Source organism: Misgurnus anguillicaudatus, chromosome 15 (assembly GCF_027580225.2).
Source record: "Misgurnus anguillicaudatus chromosome 15, ASM2758022v2, whole genome shotgun sequence".
Taxonomy (NCBI): Eukaryota; Metazoa; Chordata; class Actinopteri; order Cypriniformes; family Cobitidae; genus Misgurnus; species Misgurnus anguillicaudatus.
This window is the reverse complement of record NC_073351.2, coordinates 31,867,565-31,886,103: the sequence shown is the minus strand read 5'-3', so window position 1 is coordinate 31,886,103 and position 18,539 is coordinate 31,867,565. Positions and strand designations below refer to the sequence as shown.

At 36.0% G+C, this 18,539-nt stretch overlaps 1 protein-coding gene across 2 annotated transcripts; it reads right to left on the bottom strand.

Moving 5' to 3' along the window:
- Positions 1-445: 445 nt before the first annotated feature.
- On the bottom strand, positions 446-14,931 carry utp15 (UTP15 small subunit processome component). Of its 2 annotated transcripts, none has more exons than XM_073853787.1 (13): positions 14,781-14,931; positions 14,334-14,473; positions 14,001-14,089; positions 13,489-13,677; positions 12,088-12,266; positions 11,840-11,965; positions 11,628-11,763; positions 7,158-7,239; positions 6,877-7,032; positions 6,641-6,742; positions 6,400-6,533; positions 1,006-1,064; positions 446-885 (listed from the first exon to the last, which is right to left on the bottom strand). In XM_073853787.1, exons 2-13 carry the CDS (start codon positions 14,421-14,423, stop codon positions 677-679), a joined length of 1,551 nt encoding a protein of 516 aa, XP_073709888.1. In that variant the 5' UTR covers positions 14,424-14,473; positions 14,781-14,931; the 3' UTR covers positions 446-676. The 2 variants fall into 2 exon arrangements, with proteins under 2 accessions (XP_073709888.1, XP_073709887.1); XM_073853786.1 differs by having other exon boundaries at positions 14,702-14,856.
- Between the last annotated feature and the right edge of the window lie 3,608 nt (positions 14,932-18,539).

The window sequence follows — 18,539 nt, the reverse complement described above, 5'->3', positions numbered from 1 at the left end:
TCTGGAATCTGAGTGTGCAAAAAATAAAAATATTGAGAAAATCACCTTTAATGTTGACCAAATTATGTCCTTAGCAACACATATTATTAAAGATAAATACATTTTGATTTATTTATGGTTGGAAATTTACAAAATATCTTTCCATAACATCCTAATGATTTTTGGAATAATAATAAAAAACATAATTGCTAATTTTGACCCATACAATGTACTGATAATGACTAGCATTTGTATGTTACTTTTTTTGGTAAAAATACTTTCTATTTTAAAGCCATAATTTATTTATTTCTCAGACAAGACGTAACCCATGGTGTAATTATTGTGTAATTACATTTGGTGATGCTATTGCCAAAGAAATGAAACCCTTTAACTTTCACTTCAAACTTTGAACTTGTTTTAGAGCAGAAAGAGTTAAATGTCATGGGAACAAAAAACAAAACAAACCTCAGATTAAAACACTTTATAGTAGGAATATACAAAATACAGTTTCAAATTCTGCACAATTCAGCAAAAAATTGAAGAAACGCTGACACAGCGAGTTTTCGCCACCAGCAATTCCAACGATTCTGAAACTGTCCTCACGCAGCCGTCTTGCATGTGTGTTTCCTCTCGATTTCCATTTCCCTTTCGGTAGCATGTTTCGATTATGTCACCACACAGAGTTTTTTAATATGCGTCAAGTGTTTTGTAGCTGTGACTCCGTAGGTGGACCAGCAAAGGTTGGAACTTCTTTTCTGGGGGTCAGGGATGCGAAAAGCGTGTCCAATATTCCCAACACCTGTAGCAGTTCCTGGTGAAGCTCTGATTCCCGACCCAACAGCTCCATGAGACGCTGCAGCAACCGCTCGACAACAGGTGACTGTGGAATAACCTGCTCGTACAGATCTACACAAACAAAAACACTTAATAAAAACCTCTGATAAGGGCACGAGAATGACTTCTCTTTTTGTAACCGGACGTGAACTTCTTCAATTTTATTTGCCCATGTGATAATGCGAAACTCACCAAGAAGCATATCCCCGACTACAACCAGCTGACGAGAGAATCGTGGGTCAGTGATGTGTCTGTGAGAAACAAATACAACCTTTAACCTACATGCATACATCATCTATGATATGAGAAATAATAGCTGATTGTTTACAGAACAACATTTCAACTACACTGTCAAAAAAAAGGACCCAAGCAGTGGTCCCAATATGTACCATTTATATACATTTTAGGGATGCACAATATATCGGCTGATTATTTTTAATATTATCGGTTATCGGTCTGATAGCAAAATTAGGCCGATAAATGAAAGCCGATAAATGATGGATTATTTTGGTTTGTTGACCCACTTCACTTGCTCATTGCTGGCCATGTGGAGTTTTGATTGGTGCTTTCTGTGACATAGCACGAAGATGACACGTGTTGCGGGCTTAAGAAGAGTATGCTAGTCTAGCGCAAAGACTAATATATATATATAGGTTATCAGCCCCCAAATATAAAGAGGTATCGGTTATCGGCCAAAATTTCCATATCGGTGCATCCCTAATACATTTGGTACCTTTACACATTTTTTGTTGCTTGCACCATAATATTTAATTCTGTTTTATACAAACATGGACAATTACACTGCTTTATGGTCAAAGAAAAATAATTGCTTATTATATTTATTGGTTCCTCATAACCCAAAATAGCTGGAAGAAATCTAAAAAAAAGACAAACCAAAGCTCGGGTCTTATGAGGTTAAGGTCCTAATATGAACTCTTTAGCCGCAAATGTGTACTTTTTGAAAGGGTGCTGTCCCTGTGACAGATAGGCACCACCTTTTTATCATTTTTCTCACAGTGTATCAAGGTTGTAGATAGGAATGTTTAGTAAAGCAGTGAAAATGTCCTTTATTGCCAAAAACCTCATGAATCATTTATATTATCTTTGAAAGACCAGATTCACAGAAACTAGGCCAAATCCCACCATGATCACGGTTAAAGCTTGTCAGCTGGTTTGAACTTTGGATCGGGGTTATTTTCAGGTTGCGTGACCCTGATTCGTTTTGACCGCTTCATCACAATCTGAATATTTCTTAAAATTTGTCTGTTGTTTTATTAATTCCAAGAAATCTAGTTTTGTAACAAGGATTTTGAGATATTTATTTATACCAAGGAATGAAGAAAAACCTCCAGTATCATAGAAGATGAAACTCAACTATTTCTAAACTTTTTCCAATAGTATCAATCATACCGTGGATTGTCGACAACCAATTTTGTAACCCTTTATATGCTTAAAAGTTTCAACAATTCTGAAATAGAGCTGCATCGATTAGTCGATACGTTTTTGTTTACATAATATATGTGGGTTGTACTGTGTTTTATATTTATGTATAAATACACACATACATGTATATATTTATATGCATGTGTATATACATGTTTATATTTATATATCATTTATAAATAAAAATTTATTATATAGATATATTATTCTATTTTTTTCTTGAAATTATACATGTGTGTGTGCCTGTGTGTATTTATACATAATTCTAGGGAAGCATAACGATTAATCGTGATTAATCTATAGGAGAATAAAAGTTTTTGTTTACATCATATATGTCTGTGAACTGTGTATAATAATTATGTATAAATACACACATACATGTACATATTTATATGCATGTGTATATACATGTTTATATTTATATATCATTTATAAATAAAAATGTATTATATATATATATTATTCTATTTTTTCTTGAAATTATACGTGTGTGTGCCTGTGTGTATTTATACATAATTTTAGGGAAGCATAACGATTAATCGTGATTAATCTATAGCAGAATAAAAGTTCTTTTTACATCATATATGTCTGTGAACTGTGTATAATAATTATGTATAAATACACACATACATGTATATATTTGTATGTATGTGTATATACATTTTTATATTTATATATCATTTATATTATTTATAAATAAAAATATTTATTATATAGATATATTATTATTTTTTCTTAAAATTAGACGTGTGTGTGCATGTGTGTATTTATACATAATTATTCTAGGATGCATAACGATTAATCGCAATTAATCTATATAGCAAAATTTAAGTTTTTGTTTACATCATATGTGTGTGTGAATTGTGTATAATAACTTTGCACACACATGCATGTATATATTTGAGAAATGTTTGCATGTGTATATACTTTTGTATATTTATGTATAATTTATATTATATATAAATATATATATATATATATATATATTTTCATAAAATTATACATGCATGCATATTTATATTTACATAAATATTATTCACTGTTTACACACATATATGTTGTAAACAAAAACTTTTATTCTGCTATAGAGTAATTGCGATTAATTGTTATGCATCCCCATTACACACAGTACACCCATATATGTAAGCAAAAACTTTTATTCTGCAATCAATTAGTTGCGACTAATCGTTAGGCAGACCTATGCTGAAATGTGATAAAAGCATCAAAGTTTGATTTCAGTCATTGATTACTAGTCATTATTAGTAAACCAGCAGAAAATAACTTTAGCTAGGCTTTCATCGTCCGAGTCACAAATCTCTTTCGATTGGGCTGTATTGTATCTGACAAGAATGTGCATAGGGGCCATGTTGTCACACAAGATCTTTATAATGGCTAATAATAACTACAGGTTTTAAATAGTATTTTCTAGTCAAGATGTTAAGGTATATGCTTAGGCCGAATTGACTGTACAGTATAAACATACCATGAGAAATATTTACAAGAGTGAAAGTAGGACAACCACCTCTGTGGTCGGTTGGACATACCAACATAGCCGCTAAAACCTCATTCACACGGCACTTTGGTCCCAGAAAATGTTTGTAGAATTGGCAGAGAGGCTTCTGTGTAAATGTTCTGGGGTCGCTCCCATAGAGGGCCTAGTAACATGGCTGCAACTTTCACAGAAAGCATTCTGTGTGAATCCGCGCTAAAGCTGAGATCATTCACCAGCATAACAGAACAGCGCATCATGCGCTCTATGACCTTGTCATAAACACAAATGCATGTGCGTGGTCTCTAAAAGAGAGAAATCACAGATAATTCGCAAACTTCAGACACTGTGGAATGAACCGAAAATCAAACAATCCAAAAAAAAATCCTGGACGCATTTTCTGTAATCTCTGTGTGAAAAGGGCTTAAGTTAAGACGATGGCTGCGTCCAAATAACCACACTTGCGGTCTTTGCACTTGACCACTTGACAACTTACATGACGTATTTCCTGTGTTTTGTAGGCGTGAAGATCCCAAGCGTGCATGTAAAAATTATTCACCTTAGTGTTACACACTTAGTGTTAAAATGTCCATCTAGGTAGTCGGAGCAATTTGCACCAAAACGTATTTGTTTTTTATTTAGGCTACTTAAAATATATATTTTTAAGGTTTTCTTTAAATAAAAAGAACACAATCACTCTGAAAATGAACATTTGCTGAACTTAAAAGATTATCTACACTTATCTGAAAATTTCAGAAGCAGAATTCTTTACACCTGTAAAAAACTCTTAATTTTGTGCATGTAGCTTTATTAAAGTTTATTGTTTATGTAGTAGTCCCTGAATTAACGACACCATTAATGTTGTTTAAATGTTAGAAAAGCAGTTACAGATGTTTTACAAAATACATAATGTTTGCACCAATGATACACGTTTTACTACCAAAATATGTAAAATCCATTTATTAACTTACAATTAAAAGTTTCCATGACGTCTTGCAAGGTTTGGGCAAAAGTTTCATGATTTACATCCTAAACATGATGCATGATGGGATACCTTAGCCTTGAATACCGCTTCGAAGTGTGGGTTTAGTCTGCGTAAGGGCACTGCACTTAGCCAGTTTTAAGACATGGGACAGTCTTGGGCACTTACTTGCTGTCGCGTGCACACGCTCTCAAGTGGCCAAGACCGTGTGCCAAGAAGTGTGCTTATTTGGACGTAGCCTAATGTTGGGTTCACACCAGATGCATTTGAGCCGTCAAATTTGGACGTAGTTGGACGCTTGAACATTTTGAGTGTACTTGCTTCATTCTCGTGTGAAAGCTGCACGTGAAATTCTAGTCATCAAGACATTCACACGGAAATTCGCGTAATGGGAGGGGCTTCTGAGACTCCGCTCGCTTCATGTAATCACGTCACTACTAGAGCAAGTTCCTGATTGGTTAACCCGCCGCGTTTTCCGCCAAAGTTCACAATTTTCAACTCGCGTTTTTCCGCACAACGCTCAATTCACGTGAATTAAGTGAATGAAGCGGAATCGCTTTTACCGCGCCGTGCTAAACGCCTTTTCGCGCCGCAAGACCTCTAGACGTCAACGCGTCTTTACATTAACTCAGTGCTTCTCAATTATTTTCTGTCACGCCCCCCCTAGGAAGAAGTAAACATTTTGCGCCCCCCAACTCTCCGCCGCGACTGTAAATAGTATAATTTGTCTATAAAATTACACATCTGCCAAACATTGTATCCTTATTAACAGTAAAGAAAACACAAAACAAGAAATATCAATCAACTTACAACAAATAATAATTTTATTAACATTGTTTTTTAGTCTGTAACAGAAAAGACTTAAAATGCATAATTTGCCTGAAATAAAAAAAATCAATCCTTATTTAAAGTATAATATTTTTTGACCATTTGATACTGAAATTAAATTAAATATAATCAATAAATAATAATAAAAAACTCAAGCGGCTTATCAGCGTGATTGGGGTGTAATGTCTTTATGTGACGGTGCAAAAAAAATCACTTCCTGAGTGCGCTGCGACGCTTCGATAGCATTTAGCTTAGCCCCATTCATTCAATTGTACCATTTAGAGATAAAGTTAGAAGTGACCAAACACATCAACGTTTTTCCTATTTAAGACGAGTAGTTATACGAGCAAGTTTGGTGGTTCAAAATAAAACGTAGCGCTTTTCTAAGCGGATTTAAAAGAGGAACTATATTTTATGGCGTAATAGCACTTTTGGGAGTACTTCGACTCGGCGCAGTAACACCCTCCCTCTCCCATTATGAGAGTGAGAAGGGGAGCGGACTTTTCAGGCGAGTCGAAGTACTCCCAAAAGTACTCCCAAAAGCGCTTACGTGCACGCACACAGATGATAGAGGGATGTATCAACAATTCTTAGTTAAGGTAATAACATATTTTAATTTTGAAAATGAGTAGACTATTCCTTTAACATGCGTGTTCCCTGGGTTCAAACCCATGACCTTTTGCGCTGCTAATGCAATGCTCTACCACTGAGCTATACCGGAGCAATTGACTTAAAAAAAAAGTAATGATCAGTCTTGAAGAGAAAAATGAGATGACTAACTTATAAGACTAGTCTAAGTAGTTTATGTCACTTATACTAACAGTGCTGTGCGAGTGTTACCTACTTGAGAAGGAAGTTGAGGATTTTGGCTAAGCTTTCTTCATCTCGTCCCGCGAGGGCGTTCTTCAGAGTTCCTCTGCGGCTGAGCTCCATGATAACCGCTACGGGCACCTCTGGTTTAGTGCTACGAGTCCACGTCTGCAGTGCAAAAACACGCACAAATATGTACTGATGTCTGCATCTGACTGATTCAATCAAAATAAACATATCTAACGCGATCACTGGCAAAAAGCATGCGTGTTTACCTGCAGTGCTGCGTCCAGGGCTTTAGACACTTCAAAACTTTTCAGTAATTTGTCGTATTTCTGCAGATGCTGTTTTACTGGTTTACTGACCAGGAAATCGTCCTAAATAAGACATAAGGGGATGTATTGTAACAAATGCTAAATAAATGTGAAAGTTCATTAATTGTTGCGAGTGTTATTCTCGAAATTCCAAGTAACTGGCATGATAAATAAAAATAATCAGAAGAAAAAAATACCTGTTTAGGTGTGAAGTTCTTTCCCTTCACAAACACTCGGTATGCTGGGCCTCGTCGCCTTCGACCAATCAGCGTTTCTTTTTCGTCTTTGTGTTTCCTGTGTCTGACGCTTAACACACCATTGGTCATCCCGACAGCAATGACTTCATCATCAGGCTAAATGAAAAGCACAACACATATTTATAATGTAAAAATATCTTTAAAACAGGTGTTTATGAGTAAAAACTTTATTTCAAATTGTTTTGGAATATACTAATGCGGTCTTATTGTACTAAACATACCGCAACAGCCAGGCTGAGGATAGATGCTGAATAGTCGAAATTATGTACGACCTTATAGGAAGAGTTATACACTTTCACATGCCTACAAGAAAAAACACAAAGTGAAAACACATCAGCATCTCTTTCATAGGAATAATAAACATGCTGAATGCTGATGACTTAATAACAACCAAGAACCTGCTTATTAAAGGCACAATATGTAAGATGTTTGCATTAAAGGCGGAGTCCACGATGTTTGAAAAACGCTTTGGAAAAGGAGACGGGCCGACTACCAAAACACACTTATAGCCAATCAGCAGTAAGGAGCGTGTCTACTAACCGTCATCGTTGCCTGGGTTGTGTATGTGTGGGGCGGGTCTATCAACAGAAGGTCCAGATTCTATTGGGATAGGGGCGTGTTTGTTTAGGTGATTTCAAATATCAACATTAGCTTTCAAACATCGTGGACTCCGCCTTTAAATATATACAAATAGTACTAGCCTTGTGCTATATATTTTTTGTTCACATGTGTACTTACATTATCCCAAATGTTTTTACAATGATTGAATCTTTGGTTTCTGTGTGTTTGCAGATCGATCAGCGTGTGACACAAAGGTATCTTGAGAGTGATTCAAAGCAATACTTGGATGTCAGATGCCAATGGATCCGAAGTAGTACTTGTAGGGTCTAGCACGCCACTCTTTTATCAAGGATATGTTTACATGCACAAATTGAAGGTTACGACAATACAGTTTATATGCACCTAAACATTGCAATCTGATTAAAATGTTCGTTTACATGTACACTCTATACAATCCAAACCGAACGCGCACAGCCAGGGTTGCCAGATTTGCGCATCAAATCCATCCTAATGGACATTCAAAACCATCCCAATGACTGTTGACAGCCCAAATACCAATAACTAATCAACAAAATCCTTTTTTCTTTAACCAGCAGGAAAAAACAACAGCTGGTGAAACAGTTTAAACAGTGGCCCAAATCTAAACTCAAAAAAAGCAGAAGACTTGGCAACGCCACGCTACGGACAGCATCTCTCATCGAATTAGGGATGCACCAAAATAAAATTTCTTGGCCGAAAGCGAAAAAGAGGAAACCAAGGCCGAAAACCGAAAATCACGGATCAGATTTTTTTTTTGGATCAGCAAAAAGGGGGGTGGGAAAAATCTAATAACAAATAAATAAATTCCAAACATTTATAAAAAAGAACAAAGTTGCAGATTAAATAAGGTCTGAAATTAGCATTAGGTACAGAAATCAAATGAATCATAATACTGTCTTTGTTGTATAAATTAAATATAATTATTATTATTTTTTAGAACTACATAAGTGATTTTCTCTTTGTCTTGGGTTGTTTGATTAACATTAATGACACAGACTTAAGTATGTTAATTAATAGGGGTGTCACGATTCTCCAAATCCTTGATTCGATTACATTTTCGATTCTAAGACCACGATTCGATCCGATTCTCGATTTTTACTTTTTTTTCCAAGACAAAAATGATATGCCATTATTTATTATTATTATAGTTTAACATTAACATGCACATTGCACAACTCGCATGGTTTGTGGGCTTTACTTAACGCGAGAGCTTGTGGAGAGACTAGAGAGGATTCCTTCTTGCACGACTTAATGCGCGTGTCTTGGACTTAATGCGCGTATCTTGGACTCATAGCATCTGAAATAAATCCAGCATCATAAGCAGCTGCGCTTCTCTCTGTCTCACGTGCACGTGCACGCGCTCTCGCATCTGTCCGAAGTCTAAACATAAACTAAAGTAGTAATCCTTATGTATTTGTTCAGTTTAATGCGTTTCATGCGAGCTGAGGCCAGTGGCGGCGTTTCACGAAAACCTAGGGTATGGCAAAAAAATTTCGTACAAGAAGGCCTTTCAAATAACAAATCTATGAAACCACATTATATCCATATGTGTACATACTCCACCAACCAAAAATTACACTATGATTGCACGGATGTACACTTACTGACTACAATACGAAAGCAATATACAATTGAAAAGCAAAAATAGAAATCATGGTTGTTTAAAATGCTTTTCAAATGTTGTCATTCTTAACTAAGTGCAACTCCAGCAACAGATAAACTAAAACAATATAATATCAAAACATACTGTAACATCCCTTCACAAATCTTGTCATGACAGCCGCCAATAAACACTTATAAACACACAATAAAGACTTTTAATGATGTGATAGAGCACACGTAGTTAACCCAGCCAGCTAACCAACTAAGACTAAAACACTAAATAAAACTCTTAGTAAAACAGGGCTAAATGCAAAAACAAGTCTTACCTTTTGTCGTCGTGCAGTTTTTATTCCACAAGTCACCATATTCAAAAACGCGCGCAAATAATTAATACACTTCGACTGCGCAACAATTTCCCAGTGTAAGAGAACATGTTTATGTATCCACAGAGAACAAATCATTTTACTTCTGGAATAATGTATGCAATATGCATGCGCGAGTGTGGGGGAGAACCGTGAGTCTGTTTGAATGTTAAAACAAAAAAAGGAGTTTACTTGCGAAAATAAAGATTATAACAACAGCGGTCATCATGAAATCTCCTGCAAGGACTAAAAGCTGCACTGCAAGCAAGAACGACAGGCTGATGACATCAAAGTACCGCGAGGGTGAGGCGAGAAATCATCGGAAGAGTTTGCTTTCAAACCGCTCTCGCGGCACCTTGATGTCAACCGCATGTCGGTTCCTGTATTATAGCATGAAGTCGAGCACACGTGTAAATTATCCATATTAGTGATATACCAATGTTCAGATATGTTCTACTGAAAATATTTAAAATGATCTTTAATGAGCATCATTATAACCTGTTGATTTCTGGTGTTTTGTCTGAATGCTAGGGTATGGCAACTGCCATACCCTGCCATACGCAAATGCCGCCCCTGGCTGAGGCAAACTATCCCTTTTGTTTAAACCCGCTGCATCTTTGAGCCTCCCTCACTCTCGCGCACGTGCAGAGTGCTGCGCTCTGTCCAAAGTCAGAACACTAGGTAGTAATCCTGTTTATGATATGCATTTCAAGGAGTTGTAGCATCCCTCGTGTTTAAAATATGATCGCGTTCCGCTGGACAGATGTTTTTAAAGGCATCTCTGAGAGTTTTTTTCCCTCGCTTGGCAAGCCGACCGGACGTGACATGGGGGCGTGGCAGCATCGACGATCCCATTTTTTTATTCTTTTTTAATTATTTTTTAAATAAGTTCGAAGCTGTGACTTAATTTCGATCGATGACACCCTTATTAATTAAGGTTACTGTCTCTTTAAGACCAAATAAGCACAGACTGGTTTCTGACTGTAATCTATACACTTAAGACATAAACAAATGTTTTTATGAATAAAAAAGAATACTCTGGAGATCATTTTGTTTGTATGTGCCCTGTAAAGAACAGAAAGATTTTATGTTCGCTTGCTTTTTGAAACGCCTTTCTTCGTGTATGCACTACTGAGTGCTCTTAAACGCGCGCACAGAGACCGAGGGCGAATCCCAAACAGCACAGCATAAACAGTCGCTCCACATAAAAAACTTTACGTTGTTTTTCATTGCTTTATTCTCCAAATGTATTTTAATGGACTACTAGCGCGACTCTCTCTAAAGTTTACACATCAAGAGATCTGATCTTTGAAGGGCATAGTGATGATCACGTCTGACCGGAGCTGGACCGGACACATTCAACTGCATGTGCGTCTGTGTGTACAGAGAGCTACTCAATTTACATTATAATGTAAAGGCACAAAGGTCCGCAGACATGTTGCTTCAGACAAGCACGTGCAGGTTGCAGTTTCTGTTTGCGTCATCACAATATTTCGGCCGTATTGTTTCGGTGATAAAAGTATTTCATCAAAAAACATTTTCGGTGGCCGAAAAATTCGGTGCATCCCTGCTCGAGTTCACGCTTTATTTCTGAATAAAAGTCAAAGCTGACAATTTTCGAAAATGCACAACGCTGTTTTATTGCTTTATGTAGCCTAATGTTAGAAAGTACACATGAACACTGCAGAAAGTACGCGCGTGTCCCATTAACTTTAACTTAATAATGCGTGTTGGCATTGCATGTTTTTGAGACAAGAATATTGTGATACGCTACATCACCCCTTTCAATACGATCAAAATTTGCATACGATTGACCTCAAGGTGTTTACATGAAGGCTTTCTATCTGATTGAGTCATTGATACGATTACATGAATTATTTATCTGCATGTAAAAGTAGCTTCTGTGGGCTTACATTATAATGTAACACTTATAAAATGTTATTTCATTATGTGATACATGAACATAATTTTGTGAAGGTCTAGACTACAACTCCCATTGTTCCACACTCGTTCACGCTGTCATCAAGCTATGTCTATGTTGTTGTTTTTAAGTGACCTCTAGCGGGAAAAATTACATATTGTGCCTTTAATACTCCTTTACTACACACACAGACACATCCAGCTTACCTGTCCAGGGATCCTGTGATTAATCTGTTGTGTGTGGAGCTCAGACATGCGCACGTAACTGTTTTATGATGATTCTTAAGAGAAACAAGCTGCTGTCCACCTTTCAGAAGGTCCCAGATTTTCACATAACGCCCTCCTGTAACACAAATGCAATCATTTTAGCAAAACTAAATTATTTGAAATCTTAAACGTACAGTTTTGATGTTATTTACCTGTTGAAACCAGCAGGGCCTCCGAAGGGTAAAGCAGCACACACTCCACAGGATGACCGTGATTCATGCTCATCACACTTCCACCTGACCGCATGTCAAATAATTTCACTGTGTGATCATACGAACCTGCAAGAGAGACTATCAGTCAGGACAACCATGCAGAAATAATTGGTATGAACCAGATGATGGAAGCGACCTTGTCCGAAGGCAACGGCCTCCGTTACACGGAGCAGGATGTGTAATGTTACCTGTGACAAACAGCTCCGGGTTGAGTTTGCTGGGACAGGCTGTTCGGATGTAGTCTGTGTGTTCGGTGAAAGAGCTGAGCTCCGTGGCACTGGCAACATCCCACGAACGACAGGACAGATCATCAGATCCTGACACCACACGAAACCCATCTGACAGAAACGAGGTTGCATGTACCGCCCTGAATGAGGGAAAAATGTCCGACATGAAAATCTTCCAGCAGATGTTTTAAAAAAGTATTTGATTACTTGGGTCATGCAATGATCTCTGGAAATTTAAGAGTTTCAGTCATAAAACAAAAAAAGAGCTTGCTCTGTAATTTTTCAGCTAATTTTTTACAGAGCTAGATTTGCTTGTTCATCAGTTGCTTAAAGTTTAAACTTGTTGTCTATTCTAGATGGCTGCATTTATTCTAAAGTTTTAAACGATGTTCTATTTCATTAAAACTTGTCAGCTTTTTACGTCCTAACATCTGATAACCCATCTGTTGTTCAATCAAAGCTCAAACTGCAAAGAGTCTCCAGTTAAAAAGGGGAACATGTCAGAGCTTTTTATAACATCTGAAGAGATTAAATACTTTTTTAGGTATGAAAAAAGGGGTGGAACAGGTATGACATAAGCAACGTGTTTTATGTTGAAACTTTTACATTTGCATTTAACCAGAACAAACGCGGCAGATGTATTACTTGTTCAGATCATAGATATGTATAAAGGCTAAATCTCTCGCCTGCGCTGCTGGCAAATTGAGTGGAGCGTCCGCATTTGGCGGCCATCTTACCACAGGGCGATCGCTCACTCATAGCATTGTGTTTTAATGGTACATGTACTTTTAAATGACCATAACTTGCTTAATTTTCTACCGATTTTTAAAATTTTGGTTTGTTATAAACGTCAAAGATGTACCTATGAAACTGCATACTAAAACTAAAAAAAAATTTACATTCATGAAACATGTTAAAGCATATTAGCCACGTTAATAACATTTGTAAGAAACCAAACCGTTTGAAAATTAGTAGAAAATTGAGCACGTTATGGTCATTTAAAGGTACCTGCACCATTAAAACTCAATGCTACGAGTGAGCGAACTGCCTGTGGTAAGATGGCCGCCAGGTGATGATGTTAGAGACTACGCCGTAACACATCTAGCCTTTATTATACATATCTATGGTTCTGATGACATTTTTTGGAAATATGACGTTTAGGATGTACCTCAAAGTGTCATGCCGATGTATAAAGACATATGTGCTCTGATGTAGTGATCACATCAAATTCATTCCGAGTAACAGGGTGAAGCACAACGCAACGTGCAAAAATTGCAATATTATGTTTTAAACAGATATGGCAAAAGAGAAGCAAAAGTTACATATTGCCGTTTTAACTCAAATATTTCAAGCTGGTCATACTTGGAGTGTCCTTTAAACTGCCTAAGAGCCACTCGGCCGCTGACGTCAAACAGTCGGATGAGTCCCTCTTCGCTTCCGGCCACTAACAGCTTGCCGTCGCCTCTGAAACTCCCTCCATATGCTGTATCCCGAAAACGTGTGAAGCTCCGTATGGGCTCCTGGGAGTGAGGTCCATATACCTGAATTCTGACACAACACATGATGACATTAGCACACTACATATGGGATTGCTCGTGTGATTGGTGAAGTATGAGGTTTGCAGCAACATTTTGTCTTCCAATTAAGACAACACACAAACTTCTGAAATATATTTGAAGAGCTCAGAAGCAAACACTCTAAGTGCGTCTGATATGTTCCTGGAAATTAGCATTTTTTATAGATTCTGCAATTAAACCAGTATTTCTGAATAGCCTGAGACCGAGATTTAGCAGATTTAAAGCGAAGGTATATGATAAACTTCATAACTTTAAATGTATGTTTTGGGTGGGTGATAGAGAAGACGACTCACTCTGGTTGAGGCTGTGACTGCATAATTGTGAGGTTGGAGAGGAGAGAAGTCGATTTTTGTGATGGCACCAAACTCTTTAATTTGAACTGCAGCCTGAAAGATTAAAAAGTCGGACATTAAACAACACATCTCTGTATATAAACACTGGGAGCAGTGTGCAGAACTTTATTTAAAACTAATATATTTAGGTTTTATTCACATAAACTAAGCAACTGAACATTTGTAGGCTACTTGAAAAAGCATTTGCCAAACAGGACTATTAATAAGTAGTGAAAACTTACTTTATTTTACATTGTAATAATAACATAGTAAAAACATCGCAGTTTGCCATTCAAACCTTATAATTTTTCCAGTATAGCGTATCCTCGGTCACTTTTTCTCCTAGTTTGGGATACGTCTGAATTTTAGTGGGTTTGAATGAAGCCATCTCAGAGATGAGCTCTGCCTCCCAGTTGACAGTTCGTTCACCCTGAGCACCTGCAAAACATTGTTTTAATCGTCCATTTATTTATGTAAGACAGACCATATTCCCAACTGCATTCAAAACGTGAACCTAGATCTGTAAATATTACAACACAACATTGCCAAACTAAATAAGTGAGTAGCCCGATGCACATGCAGTTCTAAAATCATTACACGATAAGTACGAGTGCACAGTTATAACGTTATATCGACCTAAAACGATTTGTATAAAATATGTCTCACCTTATTGTGGACCTCAAAATATTTTGACAGACTTTTGGTTTCTCTTTAGATTAAAAGCTAGAAAACGAGCTAAACTCACGTTGTTTCTACAGACACATGGAGGCGGCCATTGTTTGACGTCACACTTCCGGCTTTCAACAAACTTTATTTAACACTCAGAAGCTGCTATGCATTCCAAGAACGAATGCGTTGGTTCAGAGCGATGCGACTTGTTTTTAAATGTGCGTCTCAAATCGCATACTACTCGTCATTTTGTAGTAATAATAGTGAAAGTGTTTACATTTAAACTTCCAACACGTAAAATTACACTTCAAGTAGCCTACTGCTTAGACGTGACGTTACTTTACAAACTCCGTGACAATCAAAATGAAAGTTTTTTTAGTCTTTACATTTTTACATCTATCGATATTAACTTAAAGATTATCTGGCTGTAACAACATTTACCTGTGAATATTACACTTTTTATTCCCGTTTAAATGCATTTCTGACCATTTTTAAAGCAAACTAAGGTTTTATCAGAATTGTTGAAAATACCGTATATGCAAGTGCATAATAAGTAAATATAATTATAGAAGTATATATATAGAAGTATATCTATAATTATATTTACTTATTATGCACTTATTAAAATTAAAGTAAACTATTAATTTTAATTTATGCTTTATATATGTAACATTGCTTAAATAGAATGTCTATCGCTGACAAAAATGTGTGTATGACGTAAGGCAAACTTAATTATTCAACCCAAATTTGTATGTAGTCGAAAACCCCTCCCATATTTACTTCAAAATGCGGCACAAAAGGTTGGAGCTTGAGGGGATACAACGGCAAAATCTCGCGTTTTTCTACCCCAAACCACTCAACATTTCACGAGATTTATGCCGTAACTGTATCCCCTCTAGCCAGAACCTTCACAAGATGCTTGTACGACTAATGCGCCAGATCTATGACATCAAATGACCGCGAGAGCGATTCGAGAAATTATGAGAAGAGTCTGGATTCCTATCGCTCTCGCGGTACTGTGATGTCATCCGTCTATCGGTTCTTGCTGCGTGCGCATCAAGTCAAACATACTAAAGAACGCCGAACTTCAGATCATGTGATTACAGACTTTGTACAAACCCATGACTTGGGTTTAATATTAACCCAGAAAATGTCCATGTTTAACCCAACCATAGCCTAAAACAACCCAGCATTTTTACAGTGTGATATTTAGGTTAAAGTCATAGTTCACTTTAAAAATGAAAATTCTGTCATCATTTACTCATCCTCATGTTGTTATAACCTGTATGAATTTCTTTTTTTTCTGATGAACACAAAAGAAGATATGATGGTAAACACACAGCAGATAGTGACCATTGACTTCCATAGAAAAAATATTTTGAAAAATGACAGTACATTAAATTCCATCATATTGTTTTATTCCTACTATGGAAGTAAATGGTCACAATCTGCTGTGTGTTTATCATCATTTCTCAAAATATCTTCTTTTGTGTTAATCAGAAAAAAAGAAATTCATACAGGTTTAGAACAACATGAGGATGAGTAAATAATGACAGAATTTTAATTTTATAGTAAACTATCCCTTTAAGCAAAATAAGAATTAAATGAGATTCTGAAAGATATTTTCTTACATTTCTTTCAATAAATCCCCATTAAACTCTTAAAAATTGCCACAAAAGGGTTCTTTATATTTTGCCACACACAATCATTTTTGGTTTGACAAATACTACTTATTCTTTAAAGACTTACACACACTGTAAAAGAGTGAAAATTGAATTAAATTAATTAAAAAAATGTCAAACTTGTTGCAAATCCAATTGAATTTAAGTGTTAGTAATACAGTAGGCTTAGGCTGTCTAGCTTCTTCCACCCTGAAGCTATTTTGGGGATTTTCGCCTGGATTTGGCCTACCCAATTTCAAAAGCTTCCCATACCCACATGCAGAGGTTTACATACAAATGTTTGGTATCATTTTACAGGAAACCCTTTGAAATAACATAAAACACTGTTAAAAATGCTAAACATGGTTGTATGTGTTGTCAGTCCTCTAATAAACACAAAAATAAATAGGCGCTTTTTGATGGTTTTTTTCTAAAGTTTTTATTTGAAAGTGTATAACTCTGGCCCTGAGTGTCTCAGCTCCCTGCAGACAGTTTTGTTTGATTCCAGCAATTGCCAGCTTACAGAGGAAAAAGGATTTTCTCTATCATAATGTATACAAAAGTTATTTTACTCCAACTGATGGGAGGAATAATACGCTTTTTGTATTTAATTTCCACCTAAAAATATTTGAAGTGCTCCCATTACCACATACAGTGGAATAAATGCAATTTCTTTATATAATTTTAAAGAAAACCCTTTGAAGTTACATAAAAAGCTGCTGTTTGTGACAAATAGTGTTATTTATGTTGTTTTTCATACGATGAAACACCAAATTTTCTTTTTTTATGTTGTAAATACTGCTTTGATAGTGTATAACTCTGGTTCTGGGTGCTCTAGCAGACTGCAGACAGTTCTGGTTGTTACCAGCAGCAGACAGTAAACACCCAAAAAAAGAATGAACTCTTTAGCATGTCGCATTCAAAAGTTATTCTTATTTTACTGAAGTGTGCGAAAATACATTTTTCATATAAATATACATTTTTTGTTTTGCACATATAATAAATAGCAAGGGATTATTCATGCACACAACCAAAGAAAATGCTGTGAATGGACTCATTGTTTAGAGTAGGACCTAAGAGAAAAGATGGTGTATCATTTGTGGCTATCTGTGCTATCTGAGGCAGTCCACACTCAAGTTTCACATAAATTTACAAAAGACGATTTTTTACCTTATTATTCATTCGACAATTGTTGGATATGTGTTGATAGTAGAGCAAAATTTTTTTCCTGAGAATGAGAGCTTTCATTTGATATAAGACTTGCCCATGTTTGTCATATTTGAAAAATATGAAATATGTGAATATTAAATTATATACAAAATTATGGGGGGGTGATAGTGTAAATTAAGTGTAAATAACTTTCTTACAGTAAAAGATTTCTCAAAGTGATGCATATCTGCAGAAAGTAGAGACTCTAAGCTTTCAAACAGTATCTCATATGTGTTACTGGGGTCCATGACGGACCATTAAAGATTAAAAGAATACTTTATATTGAGTCAAAATACGAAATTTTGTACCCGGGACAGGGTCCTCAGGGTTTAAGAGGCTAGGACCATACAATTAGGTAATGGGCAAAACATCTGAATGACATTTGTAAAGTTAAGTTTAAGGCTGTGTAGCGTGTCTCACTTACTTTATTATGAGTTTTAACTGTTGCCATAAAGGAGACGTAGGCAACCACTATCAATGAAGAATCTTTTGCGCCCAATGCTGAAATAATTGTTTGATATGGTATCATGTGTTATGTATATGTAATTGTTTTATATTTTGTAATATATGTTGAAGACACAGATTATTTTCCATAACATGAACAATAAAGCAAACAAACTTTTGTGAAACAGAAAGGTTTTTCAGAACCATTCAGCCAAAAATGTAAAAAGCTAATTTTTATTTGCTTTTTAATAAATTCACATGCATTTAATAAAAAATATATGTTGGTCAATCCAAGTCAGAAATAGTGTGTTTTGAAAAGTTGTTTTAATTACAAACAATATAACAAAACCTAGGACTTAGTTAAATTAAGATGTTTAAGCATCTTTTAGAAACATGCCGAAGTAAAATACTGTATGTTACTGGTGTGTATCTTAAAACAAATCAATGGCACTGGCATATTTTAAAGAGCACCTATTGTCTGATTCACGTTTTTACATTTTCTTTGGTGTGTAAGTGTGGTA